Genomic DNA, 15,745 nt, shown 5'->3' on the forward strand with positions numbered 1-15,745 from the left:
GTGAATTCTGCATCTGAACCTGCAGGTCTTGGATTTGGTTTTGAAGAAGGTCGTGTTGTTGCTTCTTCTTCAAATTGTCCTCCTTTGTTTTCAAAACTTTGTCCTGAACATCATTCAAGGCATTAATCTTGTTCTGCAGATCAGCAACATCAACTTGAAGGTCAACGTTTTCATCCTCCAAACGGTCAGCTTCTGCTTTGATGCCATTATATTCCGTCTCCAGTGTCTGACGCTGTTTCAGAAGATCAGTCAGCATTTTCCTTTCCTCTCTGAGGTTCTTAGTTTCCTCTTGAAGGGGTCTTAGTTCATCCAGAACGTTGTTGTACTGAACAGCCAGTTCCTGGACTTCCTTCTGCTGCTGTTTCAGATCTGAAACCTCGTCCTGAAGCTGCTTCTTCTTGTCCTCCAGTTTGGACTTTTTGTCAGAGATTCTGTCATATTCAGCCTGAACCTCCTTTACTTCTTTACTTTTCTCCTGGAGATCTTTGATTTCTTTCTCTAGAGAACCGACTGCCTGTTGTGAATTCTGCATCTGAACCTGAAGGTCCCGGATTTGGTTTTGAAGAAGGTCTTTTTTGGTCTTCACCTTCAAATTTTCCTCCTTTACAACATTGAGTTTTTCTTGCACACCATCAAACACTGAAATCATGTCCTTCAGCTCTGCAGAATCTTGTGTCAGGTTGAAAACCTGTTTCACTAAGTCATTGGTTTCTGCTTGTATCTCCTTACATTCAGACTCCAGCGTTTTACGGTGTTGCAGATCATCTTCCAGTGTGTTTCTTTCGGCTGTGAGAACGTTTATTTGTTCTCTAAGCGATTCCTGCTCTCTCTTATCCTCCTCACGTCGAGCAATCAGCTGACGTGTTTCCTCTTTCTGCCTTCTCTGATCAGTAATCTCTTTTTCCAGTTGAACCTTCAGAACTGTGAGTTGAGACCGTTCTTCTTTCATTGAAGGATAGTTCTCTTCCATCCTCTTCTGTTCCTCATTTTCTGTCTGCAACTCCTGAAGGCTTTGCCTTAGTTCATCAGTTTGCTGTTGCAACGCCTGGAATTCATCAAATTCTTTTTTCAAATCCGGTTCCAGGTGTGCTTTGCGGGCAGTCTTTTTCTGGAGTTTCTTCAGTTGAGATTCCAGACCTCTGTTTTCTTGTTCCAAAGTTTTTCGTTCAGCCTTGATGCCAGAAATTTCTTCTTTCATGTCGTTCAGTTGCTGAAGTTTGGACTGAAGTGCGTTCGTCACTGTTCTCAGTTCTTGGTTACTTTCTGAGACTTGAGACATTTTTGTCCTTTCTTCTTTACACATTTGTTCCACGTGTATCTGCTTTTCAATATCCACTCTTAGACTCTCCAGCTGCTGCGCCAGTTTTTTGTTTTCCCCAATAGCAGCTTTCCGTGATTTTTTCAGCTCTTTGTATGAAGCATCTAAATCCTTCCTGTTTCGTAATCTCTTGCAGAGATTCTCAACATGTTCTCTCATAGTGTTATTTTGCTGCAGAATACTCTCTGTGGCGTTGTTCAGTTCTTCGGTGGAAACCTCCATCTCTTGAAATTCTTCGCTGTGTGACATTCTGAGTAAACTTTCTGTCTTTAAATCTGAGAAAGTTGACATAAGTTCCGTCTTTCTTCCAGGAAAGGGTGGCGCTTGTGTGCTTGTGCCGCTCTTGCAGTGTGTCTGTGCAGACTAACTCGGATCTGCTGAAAATCACTCCTATATCAGAAAAAAATGTGTGATGTAATGATGTCATATGACATCAGATTATGCCAAGGTGTCAACATCTGTCAGACTTGCTGATGTCAAATGATGTCATCGCTGTCACTCTTTGATGATGTCACCAGAGGTGGGGACTCGAGTCACAGCCCTCTGACTCGGAAAGACTTGCTATTTTCCCCCCAAATTCACGGATTATAAAGTATAAAGAGAGAAAGCCGCGCGCACTGCGGTCTCTCTATCTGTCTTATTTACATCCGTCTGCGGTGTCGGCCCAACATCCAATCAAATTAGAGCCACGTTTGATTGATGTGACAGCCCAACCAATCAAATTGCAGAAAAACAAAGCCCCGCCTCCACTTTAAAAGCTCGAGTTCCTGCCGGAGTTCTTAGTTCTGGCATAAAAGTTTACAGATCGTCAACAACAAACGATTTGCAGATCGCAGAACATGTGGATATAAGGATTACTCACAGAGATTCAACAACCAACTTCATCTGACTGTAGGAGCAGCAAAATCAAGTAAGTTCTGAATGAAAGCTGACGCTAGCTTAGCGGCTAACCGCTAGCTGCATTAAATGAATGAGACTGTAAACTCTGTTAGCACTGTGACACCGTGCAGCTTCCTTTTTTCATTGACAAAACAAATACATTTACTGCTTTAAGAGTTTTTAGTTTGCATGTCTTTATTTTAGTGTTTCACCTGCTATATAAAAAAGAGATTTGTCCACCATAAATACAAGTTGTTGTATTCTAATGAATTTAATCACAAATATACTCATAATCTCTGTATTCAGAGTATTTCCTGTTCAAGTACAGCGTGAACAGTCATATTTTGTGCATAGCTTTGCAATATATGTTTATACACAACATTTCATGTGAATAGTCACTTTCTAAATATATATACATATATATATATATATATATATATATATATATATATATATACACACTACATTTAGTTTTGAATCCTACTTTTCTGTCTTGAACACAGAATTTAACTTAACTCCTGTTAACTTAATGTGAGAGATTTCAGCAGTAAGCTGACAGAAATTTTGTACTGAATACAAAAAAAAAAATTGAATCCCAACAACAAAAATCAATTTCACAACAGAAATGTTAAATGTAAACCTAAATGTACTATTCATATATTTTCTTTTGTTTTTTGGAGTCAAACTAAACCACTCTGCATTTTACATTCTTCCTCAGTTCTTCTTCCTGTATCTTCTGTTGATAAAAAAAATGCTGAAATGAAATTAAGTTGATAAATATACTGGTTTATAAATCAGACTGAAAGAGTCAGTACCTCATCACCCACAGGCTTAAGTGCACATCACTGGTCTGTAGTGAGGAGATTTAAAGGGACCATACCATGAAAAACCAACTTTTTGAGCTTTTAAGTGTATTTTAATGTCCATTCCTCACATAAAGAACTCCAAAGGGGTATTTTGATTCACTCATGCATTTCTGATTACCATTAATCCTTTACAAACTGCGCTGTTAGCAGCAGCCCCTCCCATACCCACGAGCCTCATGATCTGATGTTACAGAGTGAGGCCGCCCCTTTCAGGACCCAGAACACTGAGTCCCCACCTAAGCCAATGTGGGTAAACATAGATGGGACCACAATGGAACCTGCGGACAAACATACTTGGGGCCCACCAACTCAGCCCAAAGGTAAACCATATGAGGAACACATTGAAATGTTTGCTGGGGTGTTTGGGGAACCCAACAGGATGACACAGCAAAAATTCACCATACAGTGCAATAGTTCCAGAGTTCAAATATCTGAACTTTGGCAAGTCAACCAATCAGGACCTCAGATTTGACCTATGACGTGTTGATGATGTAATCTACACCGAGGAGAATCTGATTGTATGAAATGTGTGATATTCGTATATTTTTTCTTATTTGTATGAAGACAATAATTAAAAAGTTCCTTTTATTTTATTCTTATTTTTATTTTTCCATCCTCAGACTAATGCTGGAAATCAAGTCATCGAAACTCTGTCAGTGTCGATCATTCAGACTCAGCTCCCACAGTAGATGGTGCAGCTCACTGTACTGAGAGAATCTGAATGATCTCATGAACCCAAACCTGATCTCTCAACATTATATGTGTCTTCTATGCATCAACTGTATATGAAATACAAAGTCAAAGCTTTCATGTAGCAATATGGCTAAAAACGTTGGACAGTAGCTCCTCCCACACGCACCTGGAGCGGCTGGTTTATCAACAAGTTTTTGGACAAGTGTCCAACAACGAATGTGACGTGTATCAAAAACAGAGGTGGGGGACGTGGATTTGCTGCGTGAATTGCATTCAGTGTGAGCACAGCATTTAGTGTTTTTAGAGCATGCACAAAAAGCCGAAGAAATGCTGAACCAGAAATTAAAGTAGGGTTAAGATGCTTGTTGTTATAATGCTTTAAGCAGGCCCGCCCTAGTGCACAGGCGACCTCTGCAGTATCAATATCAGACCACTCTTAAGGAGTCAAAGAGAGAATATTTGTCCAACATAATTGTGGCAAACAGTCATAATCCACATGTACTGTTCAAACTGAAAACGTCCTCTCTGTCCCACAGTCCGTTGGTATCAGGCAAACTATGAAACGACTTCTTAAAGTCCCCCTCAGATGAAAACCATGTTTTTGAGTTTTTGAGTGTGGCATTTCTCTTATGAAAGAGAACAAATGTAATAAGAAATCATTTTCTTTTTGTGTTTCAGAGTGTTTCTCCTTTTAAATCGCTGTCCCGGGACAGATCAGCTCTGCTCAGCTCCAAAAGCCACACCCCCACAGAGGAGAGTTTATCTTCTCGTGAGGTACCTCTTAATTTCAAACAACGTGGTTCAGCCCCTAATAAGATAACAAAGTGATAGATCATTTCAGATCCATCTCCAAACTCCCTTTTTCATCCAAAATCTTAGAGAAAACTGTCTACACACAACTGCTGTCTTTCCTGGCCAGTAACAATGTGTGGGAGATTTTTCAGTCAGGTTTCAATAGTCTTCACAGCACAGAATCTGCTCTGCTGAGGGTTTTTAATGACATTCTTCGAGTAACTCACATGGGAGAACATGTGATCCTTGTTTTACTTGATTTTTCTGCTGCTTTTTACATGGTAGATCAAGAAATCCTGCTGCCAAGGCCCAAAAATGTGGTGGGGTTTGGTGGTTCCGCTCTCACCTGGTTTAAATCATACCTGGCAGACCAAACCATGAGCGTGAATCCTTCTAAATTTACCTCGGACACAGCTCCACTGTCCTTTGGGGTTCCACAGGTTCCACAAGCTACCAAAACAATGCAGCAACGTGCATCTTGACCGCACATTTTACGTGTTTCCAACATGAATTTCATCAGTTTTTGTGCAGGTTGAACGTGAATACATGCGATTAACATCCGCTATGTTTAAAAACATGAAACATTAATAAAAACATACATCGAAGAACCAAACTAGCATGCAACTTTCTAATTGCTAGTACCCACTTAAGTGCACACGATTCATGGTTCCCAGCCTAATTTCTCTCTATTAAAAAGCGATTCCTGGAGGTCTCTTCGGGGTTCCATTTGTACCCCGGAGGTCTGGAACGCTCTGCCTCTTAACATTCGAGATGAGTCGTCTCTGTCCATTTTTAAAACTAAGCCAAGCTTTTAAAGTTCCATGAGAATCTGCTGTTTTTTTTTTCTACTGTTTTTACTGTCTTTGTTTTAAGTTGTTTTACGCTTATATTTTATCCATCTTGGTGTTTTAATGTACAGCACTTTGTAGCAGTCTGCCTGTGTTAAAGCGCTTTATAAATAAAGTTCATTTGAATAAAAGAAACACACAAAGGGGCCAACATTCTTTTTTTTAATAATATATTTTTAAATATTAAATACTCTATACACATAACATTTATCCACATATAAAAGCATGTATTGAATTTTACATTCAAGTTCTATGGTACAAACAAGCCATGTAGCCTAGAGTACGACTGCAGAAGCATCTCTGATGCTGCAGCTTCTCCTCCACACACTAGTCTGTATGTTAACAGAAGGAGAATCTGTTAGAACTGCACAACGATGCCTCACAGCTTCATAAAAGAGAACATTTGGTCTTAATGTGTGAAGAGGCTGCTTTTTATGTGAAAAGAATTAAAGTGTAAACCTGTAGGGTGTGTGGTTTTATAGAAGACTACATTTCTAAAAGCTCTACGTCCGACATGATGTGATAAAAAAAACACAAATGCTCCCCTGCAAAGAAGACTGATCTACTGACAGCTGGAAAGAACTGTAGGGCTTTGAGTTCATTCTTAGATTTCTCTGCCCGAGCTCCAGATGGGGAGCCGTCAGACCGCTGGTTCTGGGGATCCCGGAGGGTCGGTGGGGTCATTCCCCACCTCAGCCTCTGGATCAGGGGCCACAAAGACGCTTTTGGAAACCCCTAAAAAACATTAAAGAATGCAGGTTAGCTTTACTTCTTACTGATTCTTCTTGTTTCGGAGGTTCTTTAAGGGCAGCAGAAACCGATTGTGTATCAAAGTGCATCATTTGGTCACTAAAAACAGGAAATTAAAACGAAGTTCTTACCAGATAAAAGTGCATTTGTCATGAAAACAAAACTGGTTACACAACTATTACAGGGTAACACAACAGGACAGTTGGAGGCAGATGGATGGATAAACTTTAATTAAGGCTCTTAGTCCATAAAAAGATACAAGACACATAAATACACTCAATTAAAAGATCAAATAAAAAAATACAAATAAATAAAAAAGCAGACTGTTATACTTTCAGTAAACAGTGTTTCCATAGCTGTGTGAATATCGTGTGCCACTCCACTCTCAGTCCAGATTTGAAAGATGCAATAAAAAACAGGTGAGCTAAGCTGGGGACGTGTGCTAAAGCTAACACGATGCCGTCGAGCGTTACAGAATCAAAAACGCCCCATGATCACATTAGAAGTCCAGATTAAATTTGAATGTTTGAGTATGTATTGCAGTGGGGTAAAAGCTGTACTGGAGTCTTTTTATCTCTACTTTCCGTGACCTGTAGCATTTACTTGAAGGCAACAAGTCAAACATGGAGTTTCTGGGGTGTCTTTGAGGGCGTTTTGCATTGTTTTGTTTGAAAAGTATTTAAAAAAACATAGAATAGATGGTGACAAATGAAGTTACTGCATAATTTTTTTTATTTTTTTGCCGGAGCTTTAAACAAAATCCTGCCATTGCTTATTTCTAAGGGATTGCTGTGAAGCAACTGTACCTGCTGGAAGCTGAATGTTCTTATTGTAGCTTGCAGCTGACGACATGGCCTGACCCAGAGCTTGGTTTGTGCCAAGAGGGGTGCTGGGGTTTTTGGCCAGAGCTGCAGAGTGAGGCTTGGATTTGGAGTCCTTGCCTGCTTTGGTCCACTGCAGACTCTCTCCCACCTGCAGAGCGGCCCCCATTTTCTGAGCCATGTCCATGAGCTGTTGGTGCATCGGAGAAGAGGATTAACAACCAGGAAGGACAAGAAAAAAACCAGAGCTGCTGGAGCAGAACGCACCTCGGGGTCAAACTCAAAGCTGCTGCTGCTGTCCTGCAGGATGTTGACTTTTCTTTGCATCTCCTGATATTGATCCAGCGCTCCTGTCTTGTCCCCGTGATTATAAAGGAAGATTGCAAAGTTCAAGTTGACCAGGGGGTTGGATCTGTTAGAAATAGATCATCAAGAAAGATCCCAAACTGCATCGATGATCTGAAAGTTTTTTTAAAGAACTAAACTCACTCATCCAGATTCACTGCTTGCTCATAAGCTCTGGTGGAATTCTCCACATCCTCCAAGTTCGTCAGAGCCACTAGTGAAGAGAAGATGAGCAAACAGAATTACCATCAATACATTTTAAATGTGAAAAAAGGAAATCTTGACCTCATCTTGATAAGAAAATCTGTAAATGATGAACAGAACACACTTCTCACAACAAGTTAGATATTGTGAAATACTCAGTGGATGTTGTATTCACAGTGTTTGCTTTTACATCATAGATTTACAGGATTGGGAGGTAACTGTGTTGGGGTGATAGACGCATCTCATGTTGCGTTTTCCACATAATGGACTCACAGTGTTCTTACATTCTGGGGCAAAGCCCCACAATTCTAAGAGAAAAACCTTGTCTTCATGGCATCAGTTTCAACATTGTATGGGAATAAAAAGTTGCCAGTTAGTCATTCCAAAGCCAGCACCACATCATTTAACGGTTGAGCAGCACCTTCAGGCTGATAGTAGACTCTCAGATGTTCCAGGTGAACTTGGTGAGTCTCAAAGTGTCATCAGTTAACACAGAACTACTGTCAGAGTTTGTGACAGAACCAGGAGTGGCAGATTAGCATTGGTAGAGGAGGTACTACAACCTTGACAGGCGTCACCAGTCAGGGCCAAACCCATTTGTAGATGGTCCAGTTACTGCGTGTTCTTACATCAGAACCATCATAGATCCATAATCATCCCCAAGTTCCACAAGCACCCCCCAAATTTTTGGGGGGTGCTTGTGGATTCCTGTCTTTGCCATCCGTGTGACGGTACCTGCCAGCAGCATGTAGAGCTCCCCCATGCGTGGGTTCAGGCTGATGGCTGCACTCAGGAAGTGGAAGGCTGAGGCGTACTGCTGCATGGTCAGGTGGACCAGACCCAGGTTGTACAAGACTTTCCAGTCAAAAGGAGATAAGTAGTGAGCGCGCTTCAGACAGCTGATTGCCTGAAGGTTTTAGAGGAGGAAAAAAAAATAAAAATAAAAATCAGTCACGTGTGAGTATGCATCTCAGATGAAATTAGAATCCCAAAAATGTATCTCTGGAGAGAAGCAAAAGAAAAATGGCTATTTTATGATCACTTGTATTAATTGTGTGTACATAGAAGATTTTATTCTTCATAATTAAAATACAAAACATTGCAATTTAAGGATAATAATTGGGGAAAATGAAAGAGACTTTAGTACTACATCCTCTAAAAACATGACACTTTTTGTTTCTCTCACAGCTCATCAACACACTAATCAGCAATCCTCCGTATTTGACATTCAGCTCACTGTTTCCAGATGTGGCTGACAGTGAATGAGCGGAGAAAAATCACATCGCTGAACGTTTGTACATTTCAAACATGTAAACTGCACACGAGGTCAGACACCTTTGGGCTGTGACAGTGTAAGGTCCGGCCCTCGCTGGTAACTTTAATAAATCTCAGAAAACTGATGACTGGAGCAAATATTTGTAAAGCATGCCTCCATAAATCCCTGTTTTAAACGTTCCTGGTGCAAATAGAAGCCATATGTGAGGATGGGCTAAACACAGACGTGTCACACATGTCAAGCCTGACAGTTGCAGGCTTTGCTCACTAGGCAGCAATGTCATCTTATTGCAGACAGGAACAATCGGAATTCTTTTATTTTCTAGTTAATTTTACATGTGATTGTTAAGCAGCTGAGACACACAAAAGGGTTGCAGCAGTGAACCACTTTGACTGGGATTACACGGTAATGACGACCTTCAGCTTCTGCTTGTAAGATGCCCAGTTTCACAACTGGTTGGGCAACCTGCCTTCAAGGAACATTCACACCCTTCTCCACTCCACCATAAAACCTCCACGCAGCACAAACGAGAGGGGTGGAGCTGCACAGAGGAAGAGTGGGCTTTTCTGCAGCCCATGTGGAGAGTTCAGCCACAGCAACGATGACTGCAGGGCCTTTGTTATGTTTTTCTGAAGTTCTGCTAAAAACTGAGACATTAGCACAAAAAGATAATGTAACAGTGGAAAAAAAAGAAACTAATCATTCTCTTCTGTGACATCTGAAAAAAATGAATGCAACACTTGCATACTAAAACAAGAGCTGACGCCAAAGAATAGAAAAGTTACTATAGACGTATACATGCAACGTAACAGACCGCCAACACCAGATTGGTCAGAAATATTATGCAGAGTTGAATTGGAGCAATAGAAACTTTGATTAGTTCATGTTAAAGTCCCACTTCGGTTGTCGTTTGATCTATTTTGTTTTTTTAATTATGACTATCCAGTTTTTAGTTCAAATCAAAAATCCTGTCGTTTTCTAGGATATAGTTTCTCCAGAGCAGCAGGAGTTTATTAGAAATTCACCTCTTAAACTGTTGTTGTGGAGTAAGCTCACTCCCACTTTCTATCACCCATCTGTTTACACTCTCCCTCTAGCTTACAGCCCATCACAACCACAATCTAACATAGCTGGGCATTAAAATGGCGAGCAGTATCAGAGCTATCCAGTCGTGGCGTTTTGAGCCAGATACCAGGTCAGACGAGAAAAACAAAGACGTGTACAGTATGTGAAAAAATTAGGACACCCTATAAAAGCCTGAATATTATGCCACAAGTTATTGACACATAAAGATTTAATATCAATTTGAACATCACTGAGTGATTCAAGTGATATAACTTGACATTAAAAAAATGTAATCCTATTTAAAACTTTCTATGAAATGGAATTTCAAAATAATCCATCCATCCATCTTCTTAACCGCTTCTTCCCTTTCGGGGTCGCTGGGGTGCCGGAGCCTATCCCGGCTACTGATGGGCGAAGGCGGGGTACACCCTGGACAGGTCGCCAGTCTGTCGCAGGGCATTTCAAAATAATATCATTTCTATTTTTTTGTTTAAGTTTAGACAACGTGCTTTTTCCATCGTCGACCCTCAATTATGGAATAACATTCCTGCAGAACTGTGCATGCTGTCAGACCTAATCAGCTTTAAATGTCAATTAAAAACTTATCTTTTTGGAATGGTTTTTAATGCTCAGCATTTTATTTTTGTTTACTTGTTTTAATGCATTCTTGTTTATCTTTTAAGTTTTAGATTGCTGACTGCTTTTTGTAATTTTACGAGGTTTTTAATTTTATTCTTAATTTCCCTAATTTACTTTTTTTTAATTCTGTCTTTCTTCTATTATGAAGCCCTTTGGTAAAGTGCTATATAAATAAAGCTTCATTCATTCAAAGACTCTTCGCACTCAAAGGACTGGTAGATGTCACAAAAAAGTGTCTCATTGATGCGATTTCAGCCAAAGGAGCTAAAATAGCTAAAAAGAGGCAGGAGGTCCAAACCTTGACCTCCATTAAAATGTGAATTTTTGTTCAGATCGTTTTTTCTATGAGTAAAATAGTAGTAATATTTTAGTTTGCTTTTTATTAAATCACTTTTTTTACATATATTTTTAAATTAAGATTGGATATTATGATATGAACATTTTTAAGACAGACCTAATTAGTTATTGAGGGTGTTCTAACTTCTTCACATGGATTTATATGGATCTAGTCGTCTACTAGATGCATTTAAATGAAGCCGAGCAAGGAGCTTGTGACCCAGCTGGTGTATTTTCTATGTCACAAATACCTTTTTCAAACTGGATTTTTTTCATCTCCTCCTGATTCCTAGCAATTTGAATAAAAAGAATACTCAGAAATGCCATTTTAATCTTAATTTTATTTAAATATGTCCTTTATCATGAGAAAAATGCCCCAAGAACATGCTCAGAGTGGTTCTTTAAACTGGATGTAATAAAGCAGATAAAAGAGGGTAAATAAAACGGACTAGAGTTCCACAGGAGAGATGCTGCCTCTGTTGACTGTAATAACAGAAATCCATGGACTGCAACTAATCATTGACTAATCAAGACCTCACATGTAGCAAAAAGGTCTCATGTGATCAGCTGATACCGCTCCATCTCTGTGTTTGTAATTAAAGTTGAACTGGCCCTTTTAGAAATAATTGACCTGTTGATTCATTGCATCCATTGCTACTGACCGGGCAGCAGTTATTACATTTTGTTTGTAAATAACCATCCGCATCAACAGACTTTCCTGATCAGACCAAAACGTGACAATGTTAGTTTGAATCAGGATTCATGCAGCTGCGGTTCTGTTAACCTTCAGGTCTTTGTCTGCATAGCGAGACCGTATAAATAGCAGGTACTGACACATGTGGCCGCACAGCACTCTGGGTAGGATTAGGATTTGAGCAGCTCAGTCAACACTGATCTCAGCGGTAAATATGGGTCACTAAGTCCTTATAAGTGTAGCGACTCCTCACTTCATCTATTGGGTGATTTTTTTTTTAATATATTAAAATGATCTGCACAAACTTACTTCCTGTTTTTCTACTCATGTCTACAGAAGGTTTTTAAAAAAACATTCGTCACGGTTTAAACTGGGCTTGAATAAATTGAAAATATTTACTGACACCTCTACTTTCTTTTCTCTACATAATTAAACCGTTTTACATGTCACTAACTAACACTGCTCCATTTTTAGCAGAAGCATTTAGTAAACGGTTCCAGTTTTGAAAGAAATGATGATGCCCACATCCCAGCTTCTGTTCACTGAAACATGTATCATCTACCTTGATGAGGACTTTGGCTTCAGCAGCTTATTTTCTATCATTTGCATTTAAATTAAAGTGAGCCTCCCTGATCTGTGATGTTTTTTTTCCATTACTCACAGCTACGTATTTCTTTTTCCCAAAGAAACACATGCCGATGTTGTTCCACAGCGGAGGGCTCTCGGGCACGGCGCAGGCCGCCACTCTGTACTTGTTCATGGCCACGTCGAAGTCCCCGTGGGTTTGCATCATGCTGCCTGCAGCCAGGATGGCCTGAGAGGAAACAGCATTGATGAGAGGCTCTGAGGGGAAATTCCAAGTATGCGTGTCGCTGTCCCTCTACCTTATAGTTGTTGGGGTCGAATGTGAGGGCGTTTCCAAGATGTTCAAACGCTTTTTGATACTTTCCAAGCTAAGTAAACAAACACATGTCACATTAGTCATAATGTTTCACTTTTGAACACGTGAAGAAAAAACATTTCCACCAACCTGCAGATACAGCAGGCCCAGAGTGGACAGATGCTCCGTATTTTCAGGAGAGAACCTGAATGAACGAGAGAAACAGAGAGCGCCCCTTTACCCTCATGGCGTGGGTAATTACACTTAATGCCTGCACTTATTTGCACAAACCTACACTGCCCTACTCAGAAGATCTGACAGCCTTTGAATCAATTGTTGAATTTTAATTATAACTTCAGCACAGAAAAATAAAATGGTTTGGAGGAGGCAGATCTGCATTAGAATGAGACTCGCAGTGGTAAGTCTCATTAAAGGCGGCACAAGAATTAGGGCATTTGATTAATTCATTTACCCCCCCAACAGAGAAGAAGAAGATGTAATGAGCCCTATTACAGAGCCTGATGTCATTTTCTTTCTTTTTCTGTGACCTCGTGTTATGTTTAAAGAGCTACTCTGGTGAAAATTGTGTTTTTGGGGGCATTTTTCTCATGATGGAGGACATAGTTAAAGAAAATTAAGCTCAAAATTGGGTTTTTGATTTTTTTCTTTATTCAAATTGTTGTGAATCAGGAGCTTAAGAAATAAATGCAGCTGGAAAAAGAATGTAGTCGTGATGTAGAAAACATGCTGACCAGGCCACAAGCTCTATTCTGATGGATCCACTTGTAGATGACTAGATCCGTGAACGTCTTTGCTTTCCTCGTCTGAGCTGGTGTCTGGCTCTAAACTGTAAAAATGGATAGCTCCAATATTGCTCACTATTTCTGTTGCACCAGTAATGCTAGGCTGGTAGTCTGCTGTAAACTAGATGGAGAGCATGTAAACAAAGAGCTCTCACCAAAGGAGAGGGGAAGGAGGCGGGGTTGCTTAACGCAGACACTCCCACTCACTACTCAGAGGTGGATTTCTAATTCCTGCAGCAACTACTGGTATGTCCTAGAGAACGATTCTAGATTTGAGTTAAAAACAACACAATCATAATGAAAAGACCACTGGGAACGCTTAGAAAACAGATCAAAAGATGAGTGGAGTTGGACTTTAAACAAATTGGGGATTAAAAGAGAATTTAAAGAAAATTGAAAGACAGAAGCTTAACATATTAAAATAATTGATGCTGAGCATGTCTCACTCTGTCAAATGTTGACCCTGAAGTTGCGTTCACTCCGCCCTCTAGGGACCACTATCAATGAAAAGTCTATCTAAAACCGCGTTTCGGGATTTAATGTTCAAAACTCTTCACAAGTTTCTACAACCGTTTTTGGGCGCTACACACAAAATCATTGACAGTGTTGGATAAATCACTTCACTCTACTTTAGCTACTGGTTGAAATTGTAACAAACTCATTCCCCAATTTAAAAAGTAATTGAATACTTGTTATTTACTTTTTTTAAAATTCACATACAAATTTTCATAGGCATTAAGCTAGCACAAACAAGACAACCTTGTAAAAATCCACTATAATAAAAACATAAAGGCATAAGAGCAATCAGGTTTTTTTTGCCAAACCCCATTAATTTCACCACATGAGCATGAAAAAAGTACATAGTATAGTAGTACATGGTGTACAGACAGTAGCAGAATGCCTTTGGGAATTTGTCCGCTCTCTTCATCTGACTTTGACTGATTTCTAACTCTACGTTAGCACACATGCGTCAATAACTGTTTTTATTAGTATTAGTCCAGTAATTGTAACTGAAATTTGAACTCCATTTCGCTATCAGTTAATGACATAAAGTAATCAAATGACAGTAATTCGTTTCTTTTGTAATGCATTACCCCAACACTGACCACTCAAACCACTGAACGCGCATTGAAAGCTAAACTTAGCCTCACTTAGCCATAAACATTGGAGAATTAGCTAAAAGAGTCTTTGGTGAACTGGAAGGAGAAGGAATCAGTATTTTGGAGGAAGTTCTGTCCATGAAGATCTTCACTTCCTCATCTGAGCTGACATCCGGATCAGAACCATACGGCTGGACATTACCGATATTAATGGACATTTTTATGTAGCAGCGGTGAAGATTTACGTTAGCGAGACACACAGCTTTCATAATCAGACAGGGGCAATAAGGGGCGGAGCTACTTAGTTCAGCTCCAAAAGCCACGCCCCCTCAGAGGAGATTTTAGAAACAGAGGCTTCAGATCAACATGGAAAAATGGGTTTTTAAGGGATTTAGGTTGTGGGATTTTGGTTATAAACGTATTAATCTTAGTTAAAACACAACCTGGAACGCTTTTTTTTTTAATTAAAAAAATTGTCATGGAGAACTTTTGAAGACTATTTCCACCATTACCTCCACCATCGTACAGCTTGTTAGTGATCGGTGCTGAAGCGTCACTTACTCCACTGCTCTCTTAAACACTTCAATGGCCTTGTCAGTTTCTCCAGCCACCAAGTGAACCTTTCCGAGCATCATGAAAGTCTTGTCATGTTTGTTTATCTGCAGAGCCGCGTTCAGATGTTCTTCAGCCTGACACGAGACAGAAGATCAAAATCATCAGGCCCCTCCAGGCATCTCCTACCATTTGTAGTGCACAGCGCTCGGCATACTTACATGCTTGAAGTCTTTGATGAAGAAAAAGCACACGCCCAGATTATGACTGATCTCCTGGAGGGGAGAAAATGCACAGAGGCACATTTAACAAGGCCTGTTGTTAGATGCTGTTCCGATAAGGTGGACAATACTCCAGTTTCTAATAAAAATGATGGTTTGTGGACTTTGAATTTTCTCAAAATGTGTGATTAAATGTCACATGCAAGGCTGTGTTTGTTATTTTTTGTAGCATTAGTCAGACTTCTTTGATGAAACACGTTCAGAGGCATGACGACATTCACTGTTCCATGAATTATTTTCACTTGGACATGCTGGAGGCAGATTTACAGGCTCTGTGTGGGGGGTCATATGTGGTCCCCATGTGTGAAAAAAGAAATCCCAGTCTTTGATTTACCCAGTCTTTGTCGCAGAGTCGAGCCGCTTCGTGATACACTTCAATAGCAGCTTTGTGCTTTCCCAGAAGAAATCTAGGAGAAGAACAAACAAATAATCACCATGAAAAATGTAACAGCTCCATTCAGCTGCACAACAGCTTATCAGTTTTCTCTTTTAGTTGGATAATAGGTGAGTGATTGCCGTTTTAATAGGCAGTTTATTCGCTAATGACGGTTTGCGTGTCGCTGCAGCCACACTCACAGGGATCGGGCCACCTGTTTCAGGTTG

General features: G+C 40.0%; 2 protein-coding genes across 2 annotated transcripts in view; both read right to left on the bottom strand.

Annotated features, from left to right (window-relative positions):
- Positions 1-2,038, bottom strand: part of LOC118600018 (median body protein-like) — an 8,039-nt gene extending 6,001 nt beyond the window's left edge. The window contains exon 1 of the mRNA XM_036216571.1: positions 12-2,038. Within this exon, the coding sequence (XP_036072464.1) occupies positions 12-1,609 (1,598 nt within the window). The 5' untranslated portion in view covers positions 1,610-2,038. The remainder of the gene's footprint in view (positions 1-11) is intronic.
- Positions 2,039-5,544: 3,506 nt separating this feature from the next.
- Positions 5,545-15,745, bottom strand: part of bbs4 (Bardet-Biedl syndrome 4) — a 16,143-nt gene continuing 5,942 nt past the window's right edge. Inside the window, exons 6-16 of the mRNA XM_024295993.2 lie at positions 15,477-15,549; positions 15,083-15,136; positions 14,871-14,998; positions 12,557-12,611; positions 12,411-12,479; positions 12,188-12,340; positions 8,252-8,423; positions 7,457-7,526; positions 7,235-7,379; positions 6,953-7,157; positions 5,545-6,131 (exon numbers count right to left, since the gene is read on the bottom strand). Of these exons, the coding sequence (XP_024151761.1) occupies positions 6,037-6,131; positions 6,953-7,157; positions 7,235-7,379; positions 7,457-7,526; positions 8,252-8,423; positions 12,188-12,340; positions 12,411-12,479; positions 12,557-12,611; positions 14,871-14,998; positions 15,083-15,136; positions 15,477-15,549 (1,219 nt within the window). The 3' untranslated portion in view covers positions 5,545-6,036. The remainder of the gene's footprint in view (positions 6,132-6,952; positions 7,158-7,234; positions 7,380-7,456; positions 7,527-8,251; positions 8,424-12,187; positions 12,341-12,410; positions 12,480-12,556; positions 12,612-14,870; positions 14,999-15,082; positions 15,137-15,476; positions 15,550-15,745) is intronic.

Source organism: Oryzias melastigma, linkage group LG3, assembly GCF_002922805.2.
Source record: "Oryzias melastigma strain HK-1 linkage group LG3, ASM292280v2, whole genome shotgun sequence".
NCBI classification, from domain to species: Eukaryota; Metazoa; Chordata; class Actinopteri; order Beloniformes; family Adrianichthyidae; genus Oryzias; species Oryzias melastigma.